The sequence below is a fragment of the Apiospora marii genome (genome assembly GCF_038362585.1).
Source record: "Apiospora marii strain CBS 49790 chromosome Unknown utg000011l_segment0_segment0, whole genome shotgun sequence".
NCBI classification, from domain to species: Eukaryota; Fungi; Ascomycota; class Sordariomycetes; order Amphisphaeriales; family Apiosporaceae; genus Apiospora; species Apiospora marii.
The window spans coordinates 3934388-3961256 of record NW_027117382.1 but is presented as its reverse complement, the minus strand read 5'-3'; the positions used below and the strand labels follow the sequence as shown (position 1 = coordinate 3961256).

The 26869-nt window shown below is 53.5% G+C and overlaps 11 protein-coding genes across 11 annotated transcripts; 5 read left to right on the top strand and 6 right to left on the bottom strand.

Annotated features, from left to right (window-relative positions):
* Positions 1 to 396: 396 nt before the first annotated feature.
* Positions 397 to 1658, top strand: PG985_014390 (GPN-loop GTPase 1; the record flags this gene model as incomplete). Its single annotated transcript, XM_066834156.1, has 2 exons — positions 397 to 790; positions 850 to 1658. 2 exons carry the CDS (start codon positions 397 to 399, stop codon positions 1656 to 1658), a joined length of 1203 nt encoding a protein of 400 aa, XP_066678896.1.
* A 310-nt stretch (positions 1659 to 1968) lies between these two features.
* Positions 1969 to 2344, bottom strand: PG985_014389 (metallothionein-I transcription activator; the record flags this gene model as incomplete). The annotated part of the gene is made up of 2 exons (XM_066834155.1): positions 1969 to 1993; positions 2118 to 2344. 2 exons carry the CDS (start codon positions 2342 to 2344, stop codon positions 1969 to 1971), a joined length of 252 nt encoding a protein of 83 aa, XP_066678895.1.
* Positions 2345 to 2991: 647 nt separating this feature from the next.
* On the top strand, positions 2992 to 3579 carry PG985_014388 (uncharacterized protein; the record flags this gene model as incomplete). The annotated part of the gene is made up of 1 exon (XM_066834154.1): positions 2992 to 3579. The coding sequence occupies one exon, from the start codon at positions 2992 to 2994 to the stop codon at positions 3577 to 3579; it is 588 nt and encodes a 195-aa protein (XP_066678894.1).
* Positions 3580 to 3804: 225 nt separating this feature from the next.
* Positions 3805 to 4763, bottom strand: PG985_014387 (putative glycerol dehydrogenase Gcy1; the record flags this gene model as incomplete). The annotated part of the gene is made up of 2 exons (XM_066834153.1): positions 3805 to 4194; positions 4254 to 4763. The coding sequence occupies 2 exons, from the start codon at positions 4761 to 4763 to the stop codon at positions 3805 to 3807; spliced, it is 900 nt and encodes a 299-aa protein (XP_066678893.1).
* Positions 4764 to 6787: 2024 nt separating this feature from the next.
* On the bottom strand, positions 6788 to 6994 carry PG985_014386 (sarcosine oxidase; the record flags this gene model as incomplete). Its single annotated transcript, XM_066834152.1, has 1 exon — positions 6788 to 6994. The coding sequence occupies one exon, from the start codon at positions 6992 to 6994 to the stop codon at positions 6788 to 6790; it is 207 nt and encodes a 68-aa protein (XP_066678892.1).
* A 1058-nt stretch (positions 6995 to 8052) lies between these two features.
* On the bottom strand, positions 8053 to 9857 carry PG985_014385 (uncharacterized protein; the record flags this gene model as incomplete). The annotated part of the gene is made up of 6 exons (XM_066834151.1): positions 8053 to 8786; positions 8924 to 9070; positions 9136 to 9291; positions 9456 to 9500; positions 9568 to 9711; positions 9767 to 9857. The coding sequence occupies 6 exons, from the start codon at positions 9855 to 9857 to the stop codon at positions 8053 to 8055; spliced, it is 1317 nt and encodes a 438-aa protein (XP_066678891.1).
* A 3050-nt stretch (positions 9858 to 12907) lies between these two features.
* Positions 12908 to 13771, bottom strand: PG985_014384 (uncharacterized protein; the record flags this gene model as incomplete). Its single annotated transcript, XM_066834150.1, has 2 exons — positions 12908 to 13199; positions 13251 to 13771. 2 exons carry the CDS (start codon positions 13769 to 13771, stop codon positions 12908 to 12910), a joined length of 813 nt encoding a protein of 270 aa, XP_066678890.1.
* A 2157-nt stretch (positions 13772 to 15928) lies between these two features.
* PG985_014383 (uncharacterized protein) lies at positions 15929 to 16625 on the top strand (the record flags this gene model as incomplete). The annotated part of the gene is made up of 3 exons (XM_066834149.1): positions 15929 to 15966; positions 16025 to 16480; positions 16556 to 16625. The coding sequence occupies 3 exons, from the start codon at positions 15929 to 15931 to the stop codon at positions 16623 to 16625; spliced, it is 564 nt and encodes a 187-aa protein (XP_066678889.1).
* Positions 16626 to 20106: 3481 nt separating this feature from the next.
* On the bottom strand, positions 20107 to 21828 carry PG985_014382 (uncharacterized protein; the record flags this gene model as incomplete). The annotated part of the gene is made up of 1 exon (XM_066834148.1): positions 20107 to 21828. One exon carries the CDS (start codon positions 21826 to 21828, stop codon positions 20107 to 20109), a length of 1722 nt encoding a protein of 573 aa, XP_066678888.1.
* Positions 21829 to 23922: 2094 nt separating this feature from the next.
* PG985_014381 (uncharacterized protein) lies at positions 23923 to 24600 on the top strand (the record flags this gene model as incomplete). The annotated part of the gene is made up of 2 exons (XM_066834147.1): positions 23923 to 24190; positions 24275 to 24600. 2 exons carry the CDS (start codon positions 23923 to 23925, stop codon positions 24598 to 24600), a joined length of 594 nt encoding a protein of 197 aa, XP_066678887.1.
* Positions 24601 to 25750: 1150 nt separating this feature from the next.
* PG985_014380 (uncharacterized protein) lies at positions 25751 to 26080 on the top strand (the record flags this gene model as incomplete). Its single annotated transcript, XM_066834146.1, has 1 exon — positions 25751 to 26080. The coding sequence occupies one exon, from the start codon at positions 25751 to 25753 to the stop codon at positions 26078 to 26080; it is 330 nt and encodes a 109-aa protein (XP_066678886.1).
* Between the last annotated feature and the right edge of the window lie 789 nt (positions 26081 to 26869).

Genomic DNA, 26869 nt, shown 5'->3' with positions numbered 1-26869 from the left:
GTCCATCGCCAACATGTGTTGACTGAGCCTTGGGCCAATGTTGATTAATACGCCCAGATAGTTACAAGGGAGGTTTTCATTGCTCGTGAAAAATACAGTCTACCTTGTGACTATGTTTCTTGCCCGACGGAAGTAAAGGCGCGCCTGTCATCAGCATTGGCATGTAACCAGATGCAAGCAGGCCTTGAGACGTATTAAAGCCCCTGGCTCTGAAAGCTACCCCACCAACATCGCGCGGATCGTCCTGAACGAGCCCCGCAATAATTTTCGTCTAGCAAAGACCCCGCCATCCGCTGGAACCAGAAGAGCAACGATACCGTAACTTCCGACCCAACTTGCATATCCCAATACTCTTCAACAGTCTTGCGTTTCACTCTTGACAACCCTTTATCCGATATGGCAGAGTCAACATCAGCTGCCGAGGCGGCCACGGCCGCACCGACTGGCACCAAGCCGACCGCGATCGTCTGCGTCGGCATGGCGGGATCAGGCAAGACGACCTTCATGCAGCGCATCAACGCACACTTGCACGGACAGAAGGAGCCGCCATATGTTATCAACTTGGATCCCGCCGTGTTGAACGTGCCGTTCGAAGCGAACATCGATATCCGCGACTCGGTCAACTACAAGGAGGTCATGAAGCAGTACAACTTGGGGCCCAACGGCGGTATCCTGACGAGTCTGAACCTGTTCTCGACCAAGGTCGATCAGATCGTGGGATTGTTGGAGAAGCGCGCAACGCCGTCCGAGGAGAACAAGGCACCAATCAAGAACATCTTGGTTGACACACGTGAGGATTCTATCGAGGCATGATAGGTGTAATGATGCGACTAACCATTGCTGCTACAGCCGGTCAAATCGAAGTTTTTGTATGGTCAGCGTCTGGTCAAATTCTTCTCGAATCTCTGGCATCATCTTTCCCGACTGTCATCGCCTACGTTATTGATACCCCACGAACCGCCTCGACCAGCACCTTCATGTCCAACATGCTCTACGCCTGCTCCATCCTCTACAAGACGAAGCTGCCCATGATATTAGTCTTCAACAAGGCCGACGTGAAGGATCCTTCGTTCGCCAAGGAGTGGATGACGGACTACGAGGCCTTCCAAGAAGCTCTGCAGAATGACGAGAGCGGCAACGCATTCGGCGGCGTCGAGGGGGAGGGCGGAGGCAGCGGCTACATGAGCAGTCTGCTCAACTCGATGAGTCTGATGCTCGAGGAGTTCTACGCCCACTTGAGCGTGGTGGGCGTATCGTCCATGACCGGCCAGGGCGTCGACGAGTTCTTCGCCGCCGTCAAGGAGAAGTCGGAGGAGTTCAAGCGAGACTACCAGCCCGAGCTGGAGCGCAAGCGGAACGAGCGCGAGGAGAACAAGCGCGTGGCGCGCGAGAAGGAGCTCGACAAGATGATGAAGGGCATGTCCATGGCCACGGCGAGCAGTTCCACGCCGGGCGTCAAGCCGCCCACCGACGACGACGACGATCTTGATGTTATCAGCGACGGAGAGGACTTCGACGACAACTACGCCGACGATGACGAGATGGATCGCGAGGGCCTGCAGGCGCGGTACGAGGCGGCCATGCAAGGAGAGGAGGAATCGACCATGGCCGATGCTAGTTTCGCAAAGTACATCCACACGCAGCGAAAGGGGCAATAGTCTCTACATAGGAGATGTACGCATAGATAACGCATTTTGGAGCATTTTTTATAGGGAAGGAAACTGGCGCAAAGGAATACCAAATCTGATTCAGAGGGCACTGATGAATAATGTCCCTAATGAACTCCTAAACTCCCCAAGACTGCCCAAGATTTTGTGCTTTGCATCTGCCCATGAATCCAGTCTTTTAAACGATTACTGCCTAGTCTATCGCAGCAGCTCCTGCCATCTATCATATCATCGTCGCGCGTAGACGCCGGGTTGCCGTATCGGTGAATTTGTAGCTGTATTTTGCAGGGGTTTTCTTTCTCTATCGCGCCTCGAACTGCACCATTCTGTAGTGACAAAGTCAGTATAATTGCCCTCAAGACTGACTGCTGGTCCTTTGATAACCCTCTCCCCGTGAATTTCTCTTCCTCCTTTTCGCATGTGGCGTGCGTGCCATGGGGAGAAACGTACCTCTTGGTGCGCTCCTTGTACAGGACGCGGCATCCGCACTCGACGCAGCGGATGGTGTCGGCGCGCTTCAGGGGGAAGGTGGTGCCGCAGTCGCCGCAGATGTAGCGCATGGGCAGGCCCTCGTCGTTGGCCGCGCTTGAGGTGTTGACGACGCTGCGCATGGCCATGCCGGCGGCGGGCGACTGCTGGCCGGTGGGGATCTGGTAGGCTTCGCGTTGGCTCGACATCTTTTTCGGTTGCTATGGGTTTTTCGCGTGAGGCGGTAGGAGGAAGTCGTCCAGAAAAGAATGTCCTGTTGGTTTGACTGCGCAGGGGGGCGTGGTGGTGGTGAGTTTTTCGAGATGGGTCGAGACTGTCTCTGATTGCTAAAATGGGAATGCCGACCGTCTGTCTTTGGCGTAGCGGAAGGCGGAAAGGCGGGATCGATAGGCTCAAAGAAAAAAGGCGGTGCAAGGGGGCACAATTGGCCCAGTTGTCAGTGGAATGAGTCGGCCAATTGCAGTTACGTCAGCAACTCAATTAAGCCTCGGCATATTGATGCTGGAATGCGACCGGACGGGACCGTTAACGGCTTGGAACTTGCCATATCCAGGGTTTAGCTTTTGGCTTGTAATGTCTCAACGTCTCGTACTAATAACATAGACTCAAGAGGTCTTGTTTCTTATAACTGTAGCTTGCTGTTGTATCATATGCGCCTGTGTCGTAGTCTCTGTTCAAAACTTGTCTTTTGTTCTGTTCCAGCATACGCTACAAGATCATCCTATTTGCACCCCAAACAAGCTTTCCCATCTTGCAGCGCCCCTTACTTGCATCTATTCCTGTGTAACCGAATATCCGGGTCAAAGACGCCCACCCAATACCTAACCTTCCAACCATGGTCGACCCAGACCAGTCTTTCGATCCCACCGTCCTGCCGGCAGCCGATCCGTGTCCCTTCTGCGCAATAGCCACCACCTACCCGCCCTACGATCCGACCGCACCGCCGGGCCCCGAGTCTTCGCTCCTCGACCCGGACAAAGCCGCGCCCGCGTCCTTCGTCGTGCTCTCGACGCCGACGCTGCTCGCCTTCCTCGACATCCTACCCCTATCCGCGGGACACCTCCTCCTCTGCCCGCGGCGGCACGCGCCCAAGCTCACCGACGTCAATGTCAGCGAGGCCGCCGAGCTAGGCCGCTATTTAAGACTGCTCTCCAAGGCCCTCGTCCAGACGACGGGCGTCAACGACTGGAACGTGGTCCAGAACAACGGCGCGGCGGCGGCGCAGGTCGTCAACCACGTCCACTACCACCTGATCCCCAGACCGGAAATACGCGCCAGCGGCAAGCTGCGCGAGAGCTTCACCATGTTTGGGCGCGGCGTCCGGAGCGAGCTGGACGACGACGAGGGCGCGGCGTTGGCGGCGAAATTGCGGGAAGCGATAAGGGTGGTTTTGGATGAAGAGAATAACAAAGCGAAATTATAATCACGACTACTGTAACATTACATTGCAAGCATCAAATGGGATGACTCGTGACGCGAAAGCTGTAATGCACGCACCGGTCGCGAAGGGAGAGGTTGAGTAGGTGAATCAGGAACAAGTCTATTGCGGGCCATCTAGTATGTCTATATGCATCCAAACCGCCCTTCTATATCCTTGGCCCTCTAACAATTAATTTTTTACTTTTGGTTTTGCGCAGCATCTACCATCTTACTCGTGGTCGCCGTGGAAGATGGTGATGGGCAGCCAGTCGTCGCCGCAGACCTTGAAGCGGTCCTTGAGGTTGTCGAGCTGCTCGACCTCCTCGTCGGTGAGCCACCAGCCGTCGAGGTCGAAATTGGCCTCGATGCGCTCCTTGGTGACGCTCTTGGGGATGACGTCCCAGCCGTTCTGGATGCCCCACTGCAGCAGGCACTGCTGCGGCGTCTTGCCCTTGGCCTCGGCCAGCTTGAGCAGCGTCGCGTCCTTGTAGAGGGGCGAGTCGGTGCTGCCCAGGCACGAGTAGCCGGTGCAGTGGATGCCCTTCTCGCCGCAGTAGCGGACGAGCGACTTGGAGGGGTTGTTGGGGTGCAGCTCGATCTGGTTGACGGCCGGCTTGATCTGTTGTTACGAGGATTAGTCTACGACCACTAGTGGAATTGATAGAGCGGGGTCCTTACCTTGCAGCTGGGGTCATTCAGGAGCTTCTCCAGGTTGGTGATGTCGAAGTTAGAGACACCAATGTTCCGCACCTTGCCGGTGCCGACCAGCTTCTGCATCTCGCGCCAGGTGTCGATGAAGGTCCAGTCCTCGTAGACCTTCTCGGGGTTCTCGCGGTCGAGGGGGCAGGGCCAGTGCATCAGGTAGAGGTCGACGTAGTCCATACCCAGGTTCTTGAGGGAGGTGTCGATGCCCTCCTGGACGTGCTTGTGCCAGGGGTTGTCGAGCTTGGTGGTGATCCAGAGCTGCTCGCGGGGCACGCCGGCGGCCCGGACGCCCTCGCCGACCTCGGCCTCGTTGCCGTAGGCCAGCGCCGTGTCGATGTAGCGGTAGCCGGCGCCGATGGCGGCCTTGACGGCCTCGCCGACCTGGCCCTTGCCCGACTGCCAAGTGCCCAGGCCGATGGCGGGCATCTTGTCACCCGTCGACAGGGTGTAGGTCTTCTTGGTGTGCTGGTTGTGTTGCGACATTTTGAATGGAGTTTTTGGGGGGTATCAAAGTAATTGGGGAAACAAAAAGAGAAAACGAGTTCAATTCGGAAGGTCAGCGTGGAATCTATTTATCTATCTACCTAGACAGGTGGTTCAGGTTGCCCACTTCATTACATCAAGAGAGGCATGACGCAGTGGTGTCATTGAGAGGGGGATACTATGTGGGCCCCTGACATACATGCCATTAATCGTTCTACCGGATTCCAGTCCATCTCCACCTTTTGCAGCTCCTTTTGCCTTCTCAATGCGAGATCGAGCGATAGAAACAAGCTCGCCCAGTGCCAGCCCTGGCAGCTTGGCCACTGACATGACGGATAAAAGAGACAGCTGCGGAGTGTATCCGGGTTAGTGGGACTGCAAAGCTGCCGACTCGCCAGCAAGCCAGTAACGCCTCAGCGGTGGGTTAGGAAGCTCTTTAACCGCACCAATCAGGGAGGCACTTCCGAGACAGCTAGCGAGTATAATCGACACTAAGAAAGCAGTGCCAAAGGCGGATAAATGAGTAGATTAAGTAATGGCGAGTAAGTTTGTAGCCCATATGACGGCCAGGAGCGGGATTAACTGCACAAACGTATGGGGGCTCCCAATGCCAAAGAAGGCTGGAGGGGGAGGGGTTGCCAGTCCCCCCAACCGTGGTCCGTGATTAGCTACAGTACCTCCACTGCGCTACGCCAGCAAATCCCCCACTGATGACGGTGCCTACGCCAACGCCTACAATTGCCGTAGATAGGCCTAGCGGCACGGAGCTGTCGCGGGTCTGGAGTATATCGTGATCCACCTCCCGATCCTTCGCGGCTCGTATTACGATGGTTTTCGGACAGTCAATTGAGAACGTGTCTTCTTCTTTGGCAACTGGTACCGCCAGCCCGGGGAATCCGGCCTCGTCGCTTTTGCTTCCCACTCGTCAAGGAGTTGTTGGTTTCAAAGTTAGGCTAGTAGGCCTGTGTCGAATGAAGCATTGTGTTGCATCATCTTAGAGCTTGAAGTTTTACGTCAATTGCCAATCTTCACTGCTTTCCCGTCGCTGCTGGTATCATTGACGTCTTTCAATACGCATTGATTGTCCTGTATATCCCCTCGGCAATGCGCGATGATCTGCAGCAGGCGTTGGGCAGCAGGCGTCGATACTTAATCCTTCGGCAGCCTCCGATACTCATCACACCCGAACCTATCGCTGCCATCCCTTGAACGAATCTATGTTCCTGAAATCTCGCGCAAGGTTATACATGCCGGAAATTTGCCATTCGGGCGATCTCACGCCCATTTATTGACCCAGCCGTCTTCGAGCTCTCCCGGGACTCTCTGGACGACGTACCTGCCCAGGTTAGGCAGGAACTTACAGGTATGAAGGATCCCGCGGAGGCGATGAAAAGCCTCTCGCAGTGTGGATGCGCGTCAATGTCCCAGTCCTGGTCGGGACTCACGGAATCGCCGTTCAACCATCACGGGGCCGGCCAGTGAGCAGTTCGAGTGGATTAGGATTGCTTGGGCGCGGCATTCTGCTTACCACCAAATCCTGTACGAGCCCATACTCAAGTCCTCCAGATAGTTGCCCCATGCGCTCTTGATTACATGCTGCGCTTCTCCTTTCAACCCCTGGGAAACATCTTGACCGAAAAAGCTCTGCGAGAGACTCGGCGGCGGTATCGATATCTTCTTTCCTAGACCCTCATGAAACGTCTTGTTCGTGAAAGGGACCTCGCAGCTCATTTTCAACATGTTGTTCCAGAACGGCAGCACCGCGCCTTGTGACATGAAGTCAGCCCCAGGTTATGGACCTCACCCCAAACACCACTTTACCACGGGTATGCCGATTGCTGAGCATCAGGACAGGCATGTTGTCTATTGGAGCTCGCCCTAGTCCGGGGCCGTGTCAGCCGAGAGCTTCGCCGTATACGCGCCAGTGCAGAGTACGGCCTGACGGGCGTTGAGTTCACTCGCTACTTCTGCATTCACGACTTGTACGTCTGGGCAACGACGCTCCGCGTCTATTAATAGACTAGTCAAGGCGCCTTTGTAGATCGGACGCCCTCGTCCACGGCGGCTTTGACAACGGCCGCCAGCACCTCGCGCGCCTCGGCCCAGCCGCTTTCGGGGTTCCACAAGATATCGTCCACGTCCGTCAACACGGTGTCGCGAAGCTCGGGAAAGCGATTGTGGGCCGCGGAGGGGCTGAGCATCTCTTCGTTACCATCTAGGCCAAGCTTCATGTAGTTCCCAAAACCTTCGCCAGCTCATTTCGGAGAAACAGAGGTACTGTGGTTACTCGAAACCACAAAAGTCAAGTCAAAGTATAATGAAAGGATGGCCGAAGAAGCTGCCAAAGGGCATTCTCCAAGAAGCGACTGGTAGCCCTAGCTTGGATGGCGGTAATGCCTGTGAGAATAAACTCGACCCCGTGACGAGAGACATCACCATCAGCAAAGTCTTCCCGACTAGGGAAAGTAGTGCAAGAATCCAGGCTGCATGCGATCATGACGGATCTCCCTCGAAAGAGGTCGACAATTGGAAGTAATAGCTTGAAAGTTTACGGATTCTTCCTTACCATATTGGAGACCGGCTATGGGGTACTGCCATTCCGTCGCCAGAGAGCAATTGCTGGCTAGCAGCTACCTAGCTACTTTACCATTGCTATTTATTTAGTACTTTTCAGTCGGCAGTAGTCACTGCACTGCCCCTAACAAGGGCAGTTTGTTTCCGTCGGCTCCCCAAGAACCCACTCTGGGTCCTAGCAGGTATTGTGCAAATGGACGATCATAGAGCCCTCATTGGGGTGCATCGTTTACTTGATTGCGTAGCGCTTGCCCTGCATTCCATTTCCCTAATACCGCTATCAACTCCTATAAGATTTTATTCTTTAATCTCAATTAGCACGCAACGATATATTAGGAAAACATCATAACAGTAGTTTGAAGACATCTGTATCTAGATTCTTTATATACAAAGATAAGAGACAGTTAATTTCGATTTAAGGTTTAGAAATTAAGCTCGTTTTCACCTCGCATACTGCATGAAATCGCTGCTGTTCGAATTGTCAAAGGTTGACTGCAATACGAGGTAGGAAAGTATATAAGAAATCAAGTATCGTCGTAGTCCTGCCATGCCATTAGGGAATTATTACCCAGCACTATCTAGTCATCAAGAACTGCGCTAAATGCAGGAGTGATGTATATAACCAGGGGCTTGGGGGTATCTCAAAAACCTGCCAATCCAAAAAGCCAAAAGAGAAATAACTATATAAGCATCCATCAGGGTACATTAGGTAAAGTCATGAAAGTTGGGGGTGCTTGCAGTGTGGCTTGCGGCATTGCTTCGCCACTATCCCGGCAGGAAGACCCAAAAGCCGAGCCTCCAAAGCGCCTACCTCAGCTTCTTCGATGCGTCTAGCCAACTCGAGAGTGGTGCTAGAATCGGTGCGGCGCTCCCAATGCAATCGGCCCTCAGCTGGCGCGTTCAAGGCATATTTTGGAACCGCGTTTGAACCGTCCCTCCGGTTGCGAAGACGAGCGCCGATGTGAATTTCGAGGCCCGCTGCGCCCTCAGCCGAGCTGAGATGTCCAGGGTCCCGGATTTTCTTGCCGATGATGGCCAAAACGCCAGAATGTGCCAGCTTGATGTTTCCGTCGTGCCAGTGACCGGTCGCAACAATCGAGCTGGGCGATGTATCTCTTGATGATACTTCAATATTCTTTCCCTTGGTGTCTTTTCCGGTGAGATTCAATGACGTGACGGCTTGGATCGCATTGGATTGCATCTGGGTATACTTTGGAAAGCGCTCCTCCAGACGTTCCTCTTTAAACTGGGTGCCCAGGTGTGAATGAAGCTGTTGGATCATCCAAGCAAGCGGTCCGTGAACCAGCCCCTCGCCTTCTTCCATCCAGCCAAGGTTCCCATGGCTTCCGGGGAATGCTACTTGATGAACAGCAGGTCCATTCATGAGGCTTAAGCGGTAAGGCTCTCGCGTTTCATGTAGTGAAACGCAGTGGAAAGCATATCTTACATCTGAGATACTGTTAGTTAGCCAACTCTTTGCAGGGTGGGTCACATGATGACGAAAACAGAATATTGTGCTCGAGCCTCACCAAAGAGAAGATGGGATATTGGGAGATGACTTTGATTGTGGAAGTGGCTTGTCTTACTAGATGGGACTTCGTAGATGACATCGTCTTGTCTTTGTTTTCTGGCACGGAAGATTGCGAGTGGTTTCGCCACGCCAGTCAGAGGTATCCCGAGCGAGCCCACGGTGTCGAAGCAGCAAAGGGCGTCAATCTTAACGCCTTTGTGACCTACGCGAGATAGTCAGTTACTATTAGGATCATGGCAAGAGAACAACATGAAGGAAGCGACCTACAATTGTAACCATCAAGAAGCTCTTGCGCGACCTCATGAGTGATGATCGAGTCCTTGCGGCAGACATTGTAGAGACGCTTATACAACTTGCCATCGCCTCTTTCTGGCAACCCCACCACCTCAATGAGCTTTGCAAGATACCGAGCGGCCCAGGCGCCTGCGAGAGAGTCAGCGCGTGTGAATTGACCAACCAGGTAAGAATGAATGATACCTCGGGAATATCCAACCAATATGATTTTATCATTGGGTGAGTAGTTCCTCGCCAAGATCCCTGTCAAGGGTTAACATCTCTCATAGATTCAGACTTGTGAGGCGCCTTACGGAAAGTGTTGATGATATTTGGCAAAGTGCCCCACCCGCTCAATCCTGTGCCAATCAGTCAGTAGGTGTGTATGAAGGTTAGATACAGGTAGAACGATGCTAAGCAACTCACCTCCAATAAAGCGATCGGTCAAACTGATGTCCGAGCCGACACCTGGCATAGACGTCGCGAAGACATTGTCGTTTCGGGCCACCAACTCCAAAAGCACAGTGACCACTGTGCTCCGTGAGGTGCCCAATCCGCCGCCCCAGGTACCTTGTATCGTTGTCAGTTAGGTAGGCATTTGAAGGGTGTGATAGGCAAAGCGTACCGTCAAACCCATGCCAATGCTCTTTAGGCTGCCCAGATCCCTTACTGGAAGCATAACTGGCTGGACTTGGTAGATCGGGCGTTGAATTCATTGAAAGTGGACTTCACTAGTTATCCGATCTGGAGGGGTGAGGGACTCGGGACGCAATATTAAAGTAGCAAGGGTGTGAGTTCCTGCAGAAGTACTGGTGGACTCGAAAGCCAAAATCGAATGAAAGAACGATGAATGGACGAGAAGATGTGAGACTTCTTCGACCGATCTACTGGGCCATTATATAGATGAATTCACTTCAAGGCTGAGGTTGCCTTCCAATTGTCGGATCAGCGACAATTGGTACAGATGCAATATCGTTTCTCGGATTTGATGTTGTTTTGGCGCAGAAGCAAACGAACGGGTCGAGTGACGCAATATGTCGGTGCCAAGCCAACGTCGTCTTTGGCCATGGAAGTCGAGACCGTTCTGAAGTCTGCCACAGTAAGTCAGCAACCGACCACCCGTGTGTCAAATCAGAGTATCCCCTTAAGAGCGAATGCGCTGCTTGCACCGAAAAAGACCGTACTGGACTGACAAGGGGTGTTTCAATACAATCCGAGTAACGTTTAAAACGTTTATCCCACTCGATGTGGTAAATAATTGGTCAAGTAGACCCTGTTCCGGTACACACGGTCTTGTTAATAATCTGCTAAAAGTATTATACGGCAAGCAGCGTATTCGCACTCAAGGGAGAATACTCCCCGGAGCGCGCTTGGATTCTCATCCTTTCGAGAGAACGCGCCACCACATGCTCCCCCCTCTGAAAAATATGGCACATCCGGCGCAGTAACAGAGGGACCTACGTCACATCAATCGTTGTTCAACCGACATCTTCCAAAATACGCAAGTCTAGAATAGTCCATATGCCCACTAGCCATGGTCATCAGCACAAACCAGATCCAAGGTTTTTACACATGCTCACCATTAACATACAGAGAGCTCAGTCTGCCAGAATGCTATTCATTGGTTTTGGCATGGTTCCTGGAGTAAGAAGCATAGTTACGTCATATGAGTTCTGGTGGCTTATCACCAGTTCCGTTTGAGGAATCCCATGGCTCTCCTGGGTTGTCTAACACGGCCAAAATGGTATTTTCCATGTCCTGGTCTGCAGGAACCTGGTATTGGTTCCCTCAGGACCCCTGAACTAAGCTGGAAACATATGCATGCATTAACTATGGCATTTAGAACCTTTCCTACGGCAATTTCACAATACCATCCATCAATTAAACCCCACCTCCCAAGGGGACTAAAGATTTGGAGCACGGTCGGCCGATCATATACATGTATTAGCATTGTGAAAACTAGAAGTAGGAAGGTTACTCCCTAACGGTCGTACGAACTATATTGATGCATCTAACCCTAGTCAAACCCATACCCCATCGTTATGTCTTTTTCACGATGCCAACCAGAAGCGCTCTCAATTACGTCAGTTTGAAAGCTGATCCCATTTCTTTCTACAGCGCTCAAAATAGGGACACAACTTCCCGCTAGGTCTACGTCTTTGGGGAAAATGGGCGACATCGCATGACGATGCTGTAGCCTGACTTCGCCCCATGCCAAATCTATTAGTTATGCAGCAAAGAAAGACAGTTATCTGACTGGTTATCGGAACCCAGACTTTCAGTGGCCCTGATACAAAGAGCATTCATTTGGTTCATGTGACTTGCCAGTTACCTAGGAGACAGCTATAGGAGTGTAACAGGTTCATGGCTAGAATAAAACACCATCTTGGCTTTTTATGACCTCTCTGTTGACTCTTCCAGTATTTGGTGAGGTACATTGACAAATGATGTTTTCAGCTATATGGCCAAGATGGTGCTGATCTGCTGCATCTAAAAGAACGAACATCCAAGCAAATGCACACTAAATCCAGCCTGCTTAGATTAGAACTCGGTTGATGTATTTTATTCTGAGTTTGGGAAAACATTCTTATCTTTGCGCATATGCAATAAAATACACCAATTCATGGAATGCAAAGCGATCAAGATCATCTATCTTTGGATCCTGCCCCCCCCGTTTGTCCCAGAAGGTGCCAACGTAGCGGGGGTCTTACCTGAGTGTCTTACGTGGACTGTTCTCCCCGTCGCTTGACAGCTCATGTGCCTATAGACCTGCCCCGCATTGTGTTGCTTCTTCGACGCGCGGTACAAACTGTCGGCCGCCTGGGACCGAAATGGTGATATGAGGCCGCCATGAACGTCGTCCTTGTAAGAGTCGGCTTTTTGGTGGACGAGTAAGAAGTCAATCGCGGCGGTAGATTGGTGCAGCAGCAGCACAGGCATATCCTCGTTGACATGGAGGGCCCTCGCTATATCCCTAGTAACATCCGCACTGTGATGATCATCCGAGCGAGATTGGACGAGCGGCTGCTGTTGTCGCAAGGGCCAGCGCAGACATTCATGGTGGGGTCTGTCACTGCATTACCGTCAAACTGCGGGTCACGAGGCCCGACTGACGGCAGTCGGCGTCCATTCCACATGCAAACAGTAGGACCTCATCATACACTACCAGGATCGTCACGCAACCCAATGACGAGATACGGTGGCTGCGACCAGCGGAGAAATCATCAGAGGATACTCCGACTCCGGCCAGACATTGTGCAGGAATGTGCGCTTGTTGCTTGTACCGTCTGATCTCTCTGATCCCGGGCCTTCATCCCGCGATGCAACATCCACCTCCGAGTCAGTACCCCGCCGGTGCCACGGACTCGAACATCACCAAAGAGGAGAATACCGATCGCTCGACTTCTACACGCTGGCCGCGGCGGCGACAGGACGGAATTAGAAATGTGTTGCTACAAAGCTGGCCAAGGGTCCTGTGCGAGGCCTATGCCAAGTACGGCACCACGCCTTCCAGCACGAAAGGGCGAGGTCGCAAAGCGCACGGTCGGGTTGATATACGCAGGGTTTCAAGACTTTCAATGAAACGTGTGTTACTTTGGGCATCAGGCCCGGGGTATGCATCAATTATCAAGCTTTTTTTCAAGGATCCAAGCTGCATCGTCTCATGCTAGGCCTCACCGGCCGAATATAAAAGGGGTATCATCTCCATGTCCTACACACATCCTCCTTCGAATCATTATAGGATGATCCCGACTCTTGAATTTGCTTAGTGTGCATGCCCAACATGCTGGACTCCATCGTCGTGAGTCTGGGCAGGTACCGACGGCTGGGTAGAGCCAGTGTACTGGGGCTGCACCTCTTTCGGCTGGCCGTAGTTGGCCGACAAATGGGCCTGCTGAGGCTGCTGCATCGGGTAGACGGGCTGTTGCGCTTGCTGCTGTTGCATTGGGTACGACGCGTAGTAGGCATTTACCGGAACAAAGACTGGCTGCTGCGCCGTCCTGTTCCTCCGGGCGCTTTCCACGCATGCGCGCACAAAGAGGGTGAAGTGTATAATGCTGTCAAGGCATCAGTCAGTCAATTCACACCTGTTGACCGTTTCAACTTACAGGAGCAGGATCAAGAACGCAAGCTCCGCCTGCAACGAGCGCAGGTAAAAGCTGAGGCTGGCGTAGCGGTTGTAGCGGTAGCTCGAGTAGTAGGTCTGCTCCTCGACGTAGACGGCGACGATGTAGGCGGTGAGGCCCGCGCCAACGAGGAAGGCGAGCCAGAAGATCAGGTGCAGGCCGACGTGGGCGCCCGGGTGGATGCCGCGGTGCTGCCCCTTGCGCACGCAGACCGTGATGAGCTCCGCGACGGACCAGATGATGGCCGCCGCGGCCTCGGGCGCGATCCAGACTACCTGGAGACTCAGGACCCGCGGGTTGACGGCGAGGGCGATCGAAATGCCGATGAGGATGATGCAGAAGACGATGGAGATGGCGTGGAGCGCGATCTTCGCATTGTGCCAGGGCCGACTGACAGGAGGGGGCTGCTGCGCCGGTGCGCCGGTCGGGTAGGGTTGATACGGCTGGTATTGCTGCGCCTGTTGCGGCTGCTGGGGCGCTATGGGTTGTTGAGTGGGATCCATCTTGGCTGATAGTCTTCGAGGGTTTCTCGCTTGCTTTCGAATACTGATTGTCGCCTGTTCCCCTTTATTATACGATCAAAAGTCGATAGTTTCCTCCGCGCGACAGAAACACTGTCTCCAAAAAAGGATGCTCACGAACACAAAAGTCCAGGTCAGGTGTGAGACATGAGGGTTGGATGATGAAGAAGAGAAACGGCAGACGCAGGACTCATAACAACAAGAAAAAAGACCTAGGCAACCCCAGGAATGACCCCTGGCTGCCATCATCTGCAATCCAGGCCGGCTGAAACAGCAAACAATCGATGCTGCCTATTTCAGCTGCTGTTAGCTCGGCACGTTTCTAACTCGGGAAGGACTAGGCGCCCAGACTTTAAGACGCCTAAGGCTGCGCCATGGGGATAGCTTGTTCAGCTAAGTGGGCCAAGGCACTCCTGGAAAAGGGACCAGCTATATAATTAGCAACGTCTAGATCCTTTTGGTGACTAGTGCCAAGATGACATTTCCAGTCGTCTAGGTATTTGTAGCGGTAAGGAGGTTGGCAGTGCTATCCCATTCCCCTCAGCCCTATCCTCTTGATATAGCGATGGCGCTGCTTTTGGAATGATCAATATCCGTACTCTCTGTGCCTGTTCAACAGGCCAGTTTATCCAATCATCCAATCGGATATCATATCAATGGAATAAACGTATTGTCCAGCATCATCTGGTGGGAGCAGCTATTCCATCACCAAGAGGATAGTACTCTGTAGACACCCATTAGCTAATGTCACTTTGGAAGCCACTAATTTCGGGTTGGCATGCCAAGCATTGCCGTCCAAGGCCAAGCCACGGGTTGTGTCACGACGCGAAGCCAATCAAATCGAATCGGGACCGGGCCCGTGGAAAACAAAGGTAGACGGCAATCGTCTACTAATAATGTTGTGTTTGTTGCCTTCGATTGCTCGCCTGCAGGGGTCGGTCGAAGAAACCTCGTTCAACAAGGATGTCGAGGGAAACACTGGTAGATCACTCCAAGGCTGCTTATCTTCTTCTTTCTTTTTTTTTCGATTCATACCAAGGTTTCCCGGCAGAAACAAAAGACTCACAAAGAGCAGGTTACCTCAAAAATAATAAACTCAAAAACAAGGTATCATACCCGATAAAAGTGACATACCTGAATAAACTGAGGATAGCTAGTGCAGTCGACTTAAGGTCAAAAGAGTCTAGCAAGGCATGAAGATCATAATTTCGACCAAGCACTAAGAGACTCGCGGCTAGTCTAGGAACCAGCAACGGTGACTGGTTTTATGCAGTACAGTGTGTGTGACTTATGCGTCGCTCCTTCCTTGATCCGCAGCGGATACTTTGGACTGCAATCCGGAGTATCAAGTGCGACATGTTGTCACGCGTTGGGCCCGATGTCCCCGAAACCCGGGCCGATGCGGGCCCCTGGATCGTACGTCACATCTGGTATTGGGTTTTCCCGGATGCGCCGGCCCCAAGCAAACACTTAGCTAGAAAACACTTGCGAAGCGAGATTGGCATAGACGAGACGGGAACTTCTTACATGCTTGTTCGTTGTTTTGCCGCGCAATCCTCGAAATAAGAACCATGCCCACTGCTGGGCCTCGCCGAGGCCGTGAGACCATTAACTACATGGGCATATAATAGACTTCTCAACCAAAGTTTCCGACTTTCAAGCAAGCTCATCTCCTTTTGGCCTGGGCGTGGTGAGGAAGGTTGATCCTGGACGGAATCTGCCGCAGCTTACAAGGGTTCCATGCATTTCCAGATACGGGTGTGTACAGTACCACTATAGTAAGTTCGAAAGTAGCAAACGCCTGTCAACCGGCGGCCCGAAGATGCACATGGGTGAAGTTTGAATAAACTCTTTGAGTTCCAGCCTACGTCTTAGAGTTCGTCCCAGGAGAAGGGTTGAGGTCATCAGTGATGACGGTTGGTCCGCCACACATTCGGGAGCGCCAGGCAATGCACGAGTCATGTCAAAGTTAAACCAGATGAGCAGACGAAATGCCTCCAACTTCAGGGGACTCAAGAAAACTCATATTACTCTCGCCATTTTGGCATTTCGTTCAAAATGCTCAATTGGCAATTCTACCTCTTCTCATTTCTACTGCCCTGGGAATCGGAGCTGACTGACTGGACTTCATTTCATGAAATGGCCCTTCAACAACTGCCCCTATTGGGCGGATCCCTGTAGGTTTACTCTGCATCCAACTTGAGGAACTAAAGGTTTCCTAACCCGTCCCGGCAGCCCCTGGAATGCCTCACTCTGGGAGTCCGTCGACGACTCCGTCCGCGGCGGCAACAGCTCCTCACAGCTATCCATCGCCGCGGCCACCAACGAAGCCACCTTCGCCGGCTACCTCGACGACGTCACCCTGGGAGGTGCCGGCTTCGCCTCGCAGCAGACCGTCGGGTCGCTCGACTGGAACCTGACCGGCCACGAAGGGCTGCTGGTCTCGGTCGCGCTGTCCGATGGGAAGCTGTACACGCTCAACCTCAAGGACGTGCTGCCGGCGAGCGACCGCGAGAGCAGCCTACTGTACGAGACCAACTTCACCGTACCCAGCAGCAGCGGCTCCACAGGCGCCCAGGAGGTCTTCCTGCCTTGGGCCAACTTCACTGCGACGTACAGGGGAAGGGCCCAGCCGGATGCCAAGCCTTTGAACACCAGCAGCATCAAGACGATGAGCTTGATGATGAGAAGGTACGTACGATTTCGGTCGATGCCGAGCGAGTCCTATTGTGAAAGAAGGAGGTGCACACTAACCCTTTTTCGCAGCTACTTCGGAAAACAAGAAGGTGCTTTTAGCCTGACGGTCAAGTCCATCTCGGCATTTATCAAGAGGTAGCGGTGGTAGCGAGCTACAGCCGAATGAAGATGTTGATTTGGCTTTTGCCACGAGGGAATCGACATTCTGATACTCTATGGTAAACGGGTAATACAGCATCCGTTGCATGGGTTGGTAAACAGGAAGGATTTCAGGTGCAATGGCATGCCATTTGGCTTGATCTCCTGAACGGATGGATACCTTGTTGTATGCTTAAGCTTCTACTGGCAGTAACTAGGTGCGCGCCAACTCTTTACATCCTTATCCTCCAGCTTGTATCAGCTAAGCCCCTTAGAGCTTCAGGTGGCTGCAGGTGTCCCAGGATATCAAACTGCCAGTCCAGTAACCCACATATATTCAAGTTTTCCTTCTCCCCCTTGTTCCAGTGCGTTGCGACAATCCATAGCACTGTACAGGATCTTATGAAAGCCGAATGGACATGCCTCTTTTCCCGAGTTCTACCGGGGAATTCAGATTTTACCAGTACATCCGAATGGTTTATATCGAATGACAACTCAAGTCACTGCCATGTAATATTGTTAGGATCTCTATTTAGACCAAAACACAGGACAGAACCCTGCCCGTCCAACATTGCTTCTATCAATCCGGTTCTAGTTCCCTCCCCGTGCTACCATCTGAATAGTGATTCTATCATGTACTTCGCATATTCAACTTCGGTCTTTTGGGCTACTTGTATAAGAGCGCCCAGCCTTCCATCAACCCCTGAACTTGGGAACATTCTCAATAGCGATAATATGGCTAAAGCAAAAATTGGCGGTGCGGGCATTTCCAGGACGGTTGGCTCAATGGCAGAGACGGGCATAGCTGATAATCTTTGTATCAAGGTCAAGAAAAAGCAACCAAGGATGTCGCATGTTCTTCAAATCCGGCCAGGCACAACTGGTCGTATGGATATTTCTCCTATCATAACCCGCTATTCAGTTACCTTGAGTCAGGCTGTCGTCATGTCGCTATCAATACGACCGCAATGCCGAGACCAGCCACCTTCCGTCGGCAGGAAGCCGATTGCAGTTGAGCGGCCAGCTTCACTTGACTAGTCCACCATCAGGGGTTGAAATGAGTGTCATGTTCAGACGAATCCATTTTGCACGAGCCGGGACAACGGTGGCACGGATATTCTGGACGTTACAACAGGAATGGCAGCTGTCAACTGCTTTTTCATGCAACGCTTACCGCTGTCACCGCCTAGCTTCTGTGGAACGGCACACTCCGGCAGCGCAAGTTTTCGCGAGCTGCGTCCTCTTGCCGACTTCTTTTGCCGACTAGTGACCCTATTGCCGAACGCAACGTATACTACTTGCCGGATGAGGGGTCTTACCACAGAACACCGCCACAGGTGGAGTCAACGTATAGTCAAGCGCTAGCCCCGCTACCCCCCCTTGCCACTTTACAGCCCGCGGGACCCGCGAGCCGCATGGGGGAATATAAGCGCGGTTGGCAGCGCATATTCGCATGAACATCGTCATGATTACAAAGACGTCGCACAGGGCACGAATAGTGGAAGGGCGTTGTACTCCCGCTGGAAAGATGGGCACGTTTCCACAAGTGCCTGAGTGCGGGCCTTCCCTCCGAAACGGGGTCCGGTCCACACGCTTGCGGGGCTCGAGATGCTAGCAGTGTTGTGCATCTCGAGGCGGATCTCCGAAAGGAAATTGAGAGAGGGGAGAGGTGTCGAACGACCCACTCGTACTTGAGGGTGGAGTCGCTCGCGCACAGGTGCATCTTGGTTCGGATCTTCCTCGGCAGAGATGGATTGCATATTCCAGAAGTCCTCGAGCCTCTCGCCTTGCAGGTTTGGGCGAGGTAGATAGCCTTTTCGGAGGCCCACGGAGCCAAGGGAAGCGCAGACTCGGAATATTTTGCCTGGCAGGGAACACTGCGGGGTGTCGACGATTGTCCAGAAGCGGCAAGGCCTACCGCTTGGGACTCTCCTTACTCAGCATTGCGTGAGAGTCATAACTCTCCCCTGAGCCTCCACTCTGGTGGCTGTATGGACAAGGTGGTGAGTTCAGGTATCGGCCGAGCCGGGTTTTCTGAGGTATTTGAGGCATTTGCTGGCCCAGAGGCAGAAGACACACCGGAAGGCAATGGTTTGTAATGGTAAGTCATGATGGCATTCGTCAGAAAATGGCATGACCGGCAAACATCCAGTTCCGAGATCGACAGAACAAAACATTGATCAACTAGTGCGTGTCAATCATCACACCTCACTACTGCTTACTGCATTTCCCAGGATAGTAATCCAATCGGTCGTCGGGTGGTCGACCGCGTTCCTCGGGGCCGTAAAATGCCCGACGCCCTAGGGACGTTGCATGTCATATTTGCACACAGACCCCCCAACTACCGTAACATATGCAAGATACAAGGTTGAATACAAGGTTGATTAATCCTCGCCGATACGACGCCCAGTTATTATGCAGGGGTTGTTGGAGCCTCTCCTGAGTAATCTTCAGGCTGGTGGGGAATAATACGGGACTCAGTCCGTAGCGTTGGTCTGAGCTCTAAGCATATACTACTACCGGGAAGTGGGCGTGATGAGGCTCTTCTCGCGACCGGGGGTTTTAAAGGGGAGGGTATGATCGGTCCGGCACGTTGCCGTCAGTGCGTCCTGAATCATCCGGGTAAGGACTTCACTTCGTCGTAGCACTGCATTCATGCTACATATCTGTCATAAAGTGACAGCCAACCAACACGGGGTAGCATAAGCAAACAAAACGAGTAAGCAGCTAGTCAGTCGTACGATGATGCTAGGTGTGTAATACGAAAAACATACTGCACGAAACAATGAGCACCTGACGGTTCGGTGTGCGCAGATACGAGACCAGTGCATTATCACCATTATCACCGCTGCAAGACTGTTCAACATCAACCTAGCTGGTGTGGTCTCGTTCAAAGGAAAAGCCGCTCACATTTGGCCAATACTATGAAACTCTTCCGCGTTAATCCTTGATTAGGAAGGAAAAATCAACAAAAGAAGGATGGGAAATACCAGGGATTCAGTTGTACCAGAGGCGTCCCTTAGCCCTGCGACAATGAGGACGATGCTATCTTATATTCGGCTGTATCTATATCACTATCTCCTGCGGTTCTGGATTGAGAGGCTAGTCCTAGAAACGGCAGACAGGCAGAGGACCAGGTACAAAGGACCAATGGCGATGTTTGACTCTACATACATGTGTGACTTGGTGATCTCTCTCAGCAAGGGAGCAGGAGGCAAATGAAAATTCACAAACATGGCGAATCTGGAGGCAGAATGTAGTAGTTTCAAAAATGGCATGAATAAATAAACTAAAAACTAAAGGTACTTTTTGGAACCGAGGTAATACAAGAAAAGGAATGCCAAAAGAGAAAAAAAAATTTTGAAACCCATATCCCAATCGTTAACGTAAGTGCTGAACATATCATAGCCCACACATATCAGTGACATAGGAAACCAAACACCGACAAGACACCAAACAAGCAAGCAAACCGGCAGATCGGATTAGATGCCGGAGTCACCCTGAACCACCGAGGCCGCGGTCTGGTGGTCGTTCCAGACGGAGCAGGTGTCCTCGAGGCGCTGGGTGTCGAGGATGCCGGGGATCTCGGGCTGGCGCTCGACGAACTGGAGGGAGAAGCCCTCGCTCGTGTGCCAGCCGATGTGGCAGTGCATGAGCCAGGCGCCCGGGTTGTCGGTCTGGAAGGCCAGGACGAGGTGGCCGGCGGGCGGCAGCATGGCCGTGTCGCGGCGGACGGGGTTGTCGAGGTTGAGCGCCGTGACGCCCGGCTCGTACTGGCCGTCGGCCTGCGAGATGACGCGGAAGTCGTGGCCGTGCAGGTGGACCGGGTGCGCGAGGGCGAGCTCGCTCTGGACGACGACGTAGACCCAGTCGCTGCGCGAGGCCCCCGGGGCGCTGCCGACCTGCAGGACGGCGTTGGACTCGGCGAACTCGCTCTCGTTGTTGTGGACCTGCAGCACCGTCGGGTTGCCCCAGTGCACGATCATGGTGGTCGAGTTGATGAACCAGCGGAACATGCCGTCGTCGTTGGAGCCGACCTCGACCGTGTTGGTCGACTGCCAGGCGTTGGGGCCGACGGTGGCCTTGTTGTGCGGCACCAGCAGCGACTGGTCCATGTCGACGCACGAGTCCTCGAAGCCGTGGGCCAGCGTGGTGGGCTCGCCGTCCGTCTTGTCGCCGTAGTAGACGATGCCGCGGATGTTGTCGGGGTCGGTGATGTCGCTGCAGGCCGACTGGGGCGTGGCGCGGAGCCAGAACTTGTTGGCGACGGCCTGCTGGTTGGCGGTGATGACGACGTCGTAGCGCTGGCCGATGCCGATGTTCAGCACGTCGGTGGTGAAGGGCTCAATGGGGACCAGGTCCATGGCGATGACGGTCAGCGTGTGGTTGTCGATGGAAAACTTGAAGAAGGTGTCCAGGGCGCTGTTGACGAGGCGGAGGCGGTGCGACTGGCCCTCAACCAGGGACAGGGCGTTGTGGGATCCGGTGACGGTGCCCGAGTTGTTGAAGGTGTTGGTTCCGTTGATCAGGCAGTTGTCCAGCTCGGGCGGGCCGCCGGCCTGGGCCGTCTCCCAGAGCTCGTCGACGGTCTGGTGGCTCCAGTCGTTGAGGAACATCAGGCCCAGGTCGTTGTCGTAGTTGGCCGTGGCGGGTCCGTTGATGACGATGCCGCCAAAGACGCCCTGCCAGGCCTGCAGAGCAAAGTGCGAGTGGTACCAAGTCGAGCCGTACTGGGTGGCCCTCCACTTGTAGGTGAAAGTCTCGCCAGGGGCCGTCGGGCACTGGGTGATGGAAGCAACACCGTCGTTGTCGTTGGTGTTGTTCTGGCGGATACCGTGGAAGTGCAGACTGGTGCCGTTGGTCGACGTCTTGAGGTTGTTGGTCAAGTGGACGATAACATTGTCACCCCAGTCGGCATGCAGGGTGGGGCCCGGGATGCTGCCGTTGATGGCCTGGGCATAACGGGTTATTCCATCAGGTGCCACCTCGACCTCGCCCAGGGAGAGCCAGTACTCGCGGGTTACGCCAGTGTCGGGCACCTCGTTATCCCAGTCGGTGTCGATGCTGTACTCGCACCACTGCGAGCGAGTGTCGGCAGTGTTGCCCGCACAAGCGCTGCGAGGCGTGATTTGTTGGAAGGGGTTGATGGCATATCCAGCAACGAGAGGAGCTGCCACAAGGGGCAGAAAGAACGAGGGAATCATAGTGAAAGTGGGTGGGGGGAATTAACGATCGGAAAGGATGATGCCTTGATGGGATTAGGATAGACGACCTGTGGGAGTGCCGAATGGACCGAGTCTGCCAGTGTCTGAGTGAGTGAAGACTGAGATGGTGGTGACTCTCTTCTTTCTTTCTTCCAAACTCGATCCCGAAGCCAACATCTTATACTACGAGGCCGTCGACACCCGGGCGCTATCGCCACAGTGTATTTCGTCGGAGCACATGCCTGCACGAGCCTCACGTCGAACCCCCAACGCCGAGGAGGCTACGTATGGCCTGTTGTTTTCGAAATGCAACCTTAGGGGCGTCTCTGGGTGCGACCATGTTGGAGCGGGTTGAGCCGGGTCTCGGTCGACCCATCCGCCCGCCAGTCATGTCCGACGCTTTTCTCAGCAAGCACGACTGATGAGTTAGCACCCTGGTGCCTGCGCAAGTCTCTACGGGTAGTTTCAGTGCGATCGATCTGTTTGCTTAGCGGCCGATGTGACCCTTGGTTTCAGGGTGGGGAGGCCAAAAAAGCACGGTCTCCTCCGGGCAGGGGTCCCTCTTTTCTTTTTTTTCTTCTAATTTGTTTCTCCAGTTCGATGCGAGAGCCGGCGTCGGATCCATTGACGGCGCGCAGATGAGTTGCACAAAGCGCCCGCGGCGGCTGTTCCCCCTCCCCGGTCGCGGTGGCCGGTGCGATACCCGCTGCATATACGAACACCCGTCCATCCAATAGGAGTACATGGCGCCACGAGCAACTTGCCCGAAACGGTCGAGTCCATCCCCCGACGGTGGACTTGGACATGTGCCTAAGGTGATAGTGCAACGCGACGCGCTTATACTAATTCTAATGTTCGTTTTGTCGGCCCATCCCCAAGACGACGACATGCTTACTACCTGTAAGCTTCTATTAAGCTTAATCACAATGGCGTGAGTCGAGATAGTTGCTTCTTGCCTCACCGTCGCTTGCGCGTCTCCTGTCTATTTCAGGCCACAGACTAGTCAGTCGCTCGTTCGGTGTGCGCTGGCTTCGCATGTGCATATGCTGGGCCGCCCTGGCAATCGGATCATTGCTTAAGACCGAACACCAGGGGTTCAAGGAGAGCTGCATTAGTATTAGTAACAAGACCAGGGTCGAGGTTCGAGGAGCCCAAAGAGCCGCGTACTGGCCACAGGGACAAGGAGGCCAGGAGGTCGCTGCGGTGCACAGAGGCTCGGAAGCTATTCAGCCACGAGGCATTTACATGGCTGGCAATGGGCTTTTTGGTGCTGCTTGGAGAATGGCAATAGCAGGATCTACAGACGCCCGCTTGGTTCGGTCCGATGTCGTGGGGGTTCGCACAGTCTCCATGGCCTCTGTTGATCCCAATTGCCGGCCTGTAACGTCGAGATCTGTGGTCGGACTTCAGGGATGCTGCTCAAGCCTCAGGGGGTAGCAACTGTGGTTCGACAGGGGTAGCTTGTAATATGGGTCTTCCCAGATCCGCCGCATTAAAACGGCCCCCCGGTCTATAGTAGCACTGCAAAAGGGAAAGGCTCTGTTCGAGAAGAAACGAGTCAGTTGTGATACATAGAAGCAACAAGCAGAGTCGTGTCGTGAAGCACGTCCCCGTCTCCTGAACTGCAACCTTCCAACCCACCGGGATGACAAGATGTCCTCCGCCATTGCAACCATGGCTGCAAAGACGAGTCCCGCGAATTACCCGGCTGGTCCACGAGCTCCAAGGCGTCCGGGCGCAGCTGGTGATTAATTACTTAGTCAATGTCCTACATGGCCGCGTCGGCGAAACCGTCGCCCATAAATCCAATATTAGGACATGTTATGCAGGGGCATTCGCCGCCACAGCTCAGAGTAGCATCGAGATAGATGATTTGCACACTCCTCGGAATCTGGCTCGGAATCCTCCTTGGACCTTGGCTTATCGGCAATCCATTCTCATCGTGCAATTTTTGCCGAGAGTGTCCCGTCGCCCGACTGATAAGTACCGCGGATCTGCCCGTCCATCTTTTCCTTACCCACAGCATCTCACCAACCTCACACCACACTCATTACACTCATTACCTATCAAACCAACTCACAACACTCGTTCAAAATGCTCATCCAGACCTTCGCTCTCTTCGCCGCCGCCCTGGGCGTTGCGGCCAAGCCGTTGGGTCGTCCTGTGGTGACGGATACGCACCTGTTTGCCTACGGAAAGGGCATCAGCGGCCTCCCCATTGTCCGAGTCAAGGGTATGTCGCCCCTCGCGAACAACACACCTTTGGGCCAAGGACAGAATCTGACCACCGCGAATCTAGATGGTGCCTACTTGATGGGCAACGAATCCACTGCCGTGATGCCTCCCGTCCAGAACGTGACCTGTATGTTGTCCCGAGAATCCGTGAGGTGTGACTTTGAACCGTCGGGAAAAGCAACTGACTTGACCCCCTCCTTTCCTTGAACAGTCTCGTGCACCACCGAGAACCGCACTCTGCAGTCGTCGACTGAGGGCCAGAGCGGCCAAAACGCCACCCAGGCCAACCTCTTCGGCTTCAACAAGGAGACGGGCCTGGCCGTGTTCACCGACCTGGGCGACGCCGCCGTCAGCACCCAGGGCTTCATCTTCTTCGGCTCCATGCTCTTCGTCGACGTGAGCAAGAAGATGGAGGCCGCGTGGACGGCGCGCCGGGTCCAGGTCGAGGGCCAGTCCATGTTCGAGGTCAGCTGGAACTCGACGGCCGAGGATGCCCTGCCCATCCAGCTCAACACGCGGGCTCCGATGCACCAGTAGGCAGGCTAGGCCCTTGGGCCCTGGAGGAGGAAGTGGTGAGGTGCTGCCATGCTGTCTATGCTGCGAGGTTCCAGCGAGAGGAACAGTAGGGTGCGGGTGATGGCTGAAGACCTCATATTCGACTTCATTGTAGGATTGGAACGTTTGTTAGAGGTTCCCTTCATTATTTTATTCAATTCAACTTCTATTTTTTTTAATCACCATGCAACAGTTGGAATCTAATGACGGCTTGCACTCGACTGGCCATTAGCCTTTCCCCCGGTTGTCTCTTTAGTACGACTGTATCAATATATATCGTCATGGCCCGATCCAGTAGTTTCACCATGTCTTTTGAGAATTCGGCCCAGTGCCACGGTACGATGCAGCAACTGCCAAGAGCCCCCCAAGCCAATATGATCTGCCATCAACTCCAAACTCCGCGCCTTGATGCCACTCCATGCATACTAACTTGCGTAAGAAAGTTCCAACAATGTTTATTCAGACGACGATGCTTGGCGCAGGAAACGTTAAAAATATACAAGCTGCGTCGTAAGGTGCGGCGTTACCCGCCATGGCAGTTCCCGGCATCAAAGTGAGCTACCCTGGGCTTTTAAGTTTGGCCGGGTTACCTTCACCTTCACAAAAGCACCTGCATGGTCAGGGGAATGAAACATATTTGCCCGACAGGGTCCCAAAAGGGGCTTAGTAACACAAAGCCTTTGCTGCTTCGAGGTTCAGCCACGACTCTTCTGTCACCCTTATACCCTTGCCCTCGCTCCTGCTGCTACCTCAGAATTGATTGTGTCCCTTCCCACGATTCATACCAAGTCAGTCCGTCGAGCCTATATCCTGGGCCCGGTACTTTTCTTTTTCTTTGCCCGCAATATTTAACATGACAAGCAGCACACCATCATTCCATTATCATGACATTACGCGTTCGACGCGCGTCTTATTGATTAAGGGGGAAATTTCTTCACTACACATTGCCTCTGCTCTTCATCGGTGACACGTGGGCTACGACTTTTCGGATTCGCCTGTTCAGCGAGGGCCTCATGGGCGGGCGACTCGGGTAACCAGCAGTCAGCCTAGGCGAAGTCGGCGCGCTTCCGGGACTCTCTCTCTCTCTTGGGTGTCGTCCCTGATTGGGTATTGACGATTCACGGCCACAGCGATGAGGGGAATCATCGGCTCTAGCAGCACTACTGTGAGCTCTGACGACCACGGAAAGGCATCACCGAGCGAGGAGGAGGAGGAGGAGCAAGCAGGAGCAAGCCTCGGCGGGGCGCACCGGCTGCTTCTCGAGCTGAGTTCCGCCCCGCCGGGTCGAACCCGGCAAGGGCCACGCGTCACGGCGACCTGGCGGCGGCGGCGGAGGAGACAACCCGGGATGTCCTTGCAGTTCCCCGTCCACACGATCTCTTCCAGGATCACACCTCGGTACCCTGTCCCGCAAGACGCAGCATGTCATGGGCTTCATGATCTCCCCTGCGCCCATCATTGAGGTTGCACTTATCTGTTAGTCATGCTGTTATATCAGAAGTAATAAGGTGAAAGTATTGGTATAAGAGTTGGTGGGTCGATGAGCAGGTAGCATCAGATCTGACTTGGATCGGACATGTGTACGATCTAGAATCAGTAGACCAGCAAGGATATAGTTGAAGTTCCTAAGGGTAGGGTGCAGATCAGGCTATGGTTTCATGGACGTTACGCTACAGGCAGGACTGTTTGGATCCTCACTCATTGTCAGTAGTCCGTCTCCCCATACCAATATCCATCCATCGACGCCTGAACCTGTGATACGCATACGGCGTTCTCATGGGGAAGCGGCCCCGTGTCCCTTAGGTTCGCTGGTTTGTTTCTCGAACTGTTCATTACAAACGAAACCAGATTGTGGGATGGCGTCAGCAACCTCGATGTCGAGTCATGGAATAAATATCGGTCGTTGAAAGACCAAATGACGGATAGGTGGCACCAAGCCTTTCCTCGGCGGTCCACAAGAGTACCTAGGAAGTAGATCGCCCCTATTTCCTGTCTCCTTTGGGCCCTCCTCTCTACAACGGCGAGAGTAAGTTTTTGTTATTGCTGACTGATAGAACACCCATAGCTCCTCGCGTTTGACGAGGTCAAGTGCATGCTTTGCTGTTTTCTTCAGTATGGCTAGTATCATAGCCGTAGAACCCAGCAACCAAGTAAAAGAGCTCAAAGATCCTTGGACAAATGATATCGAGTATGGTAATGATCCGACAAGATCACCGGGGGCGATGGGGTCTGCTTAGAGTGAGCGTCTGCT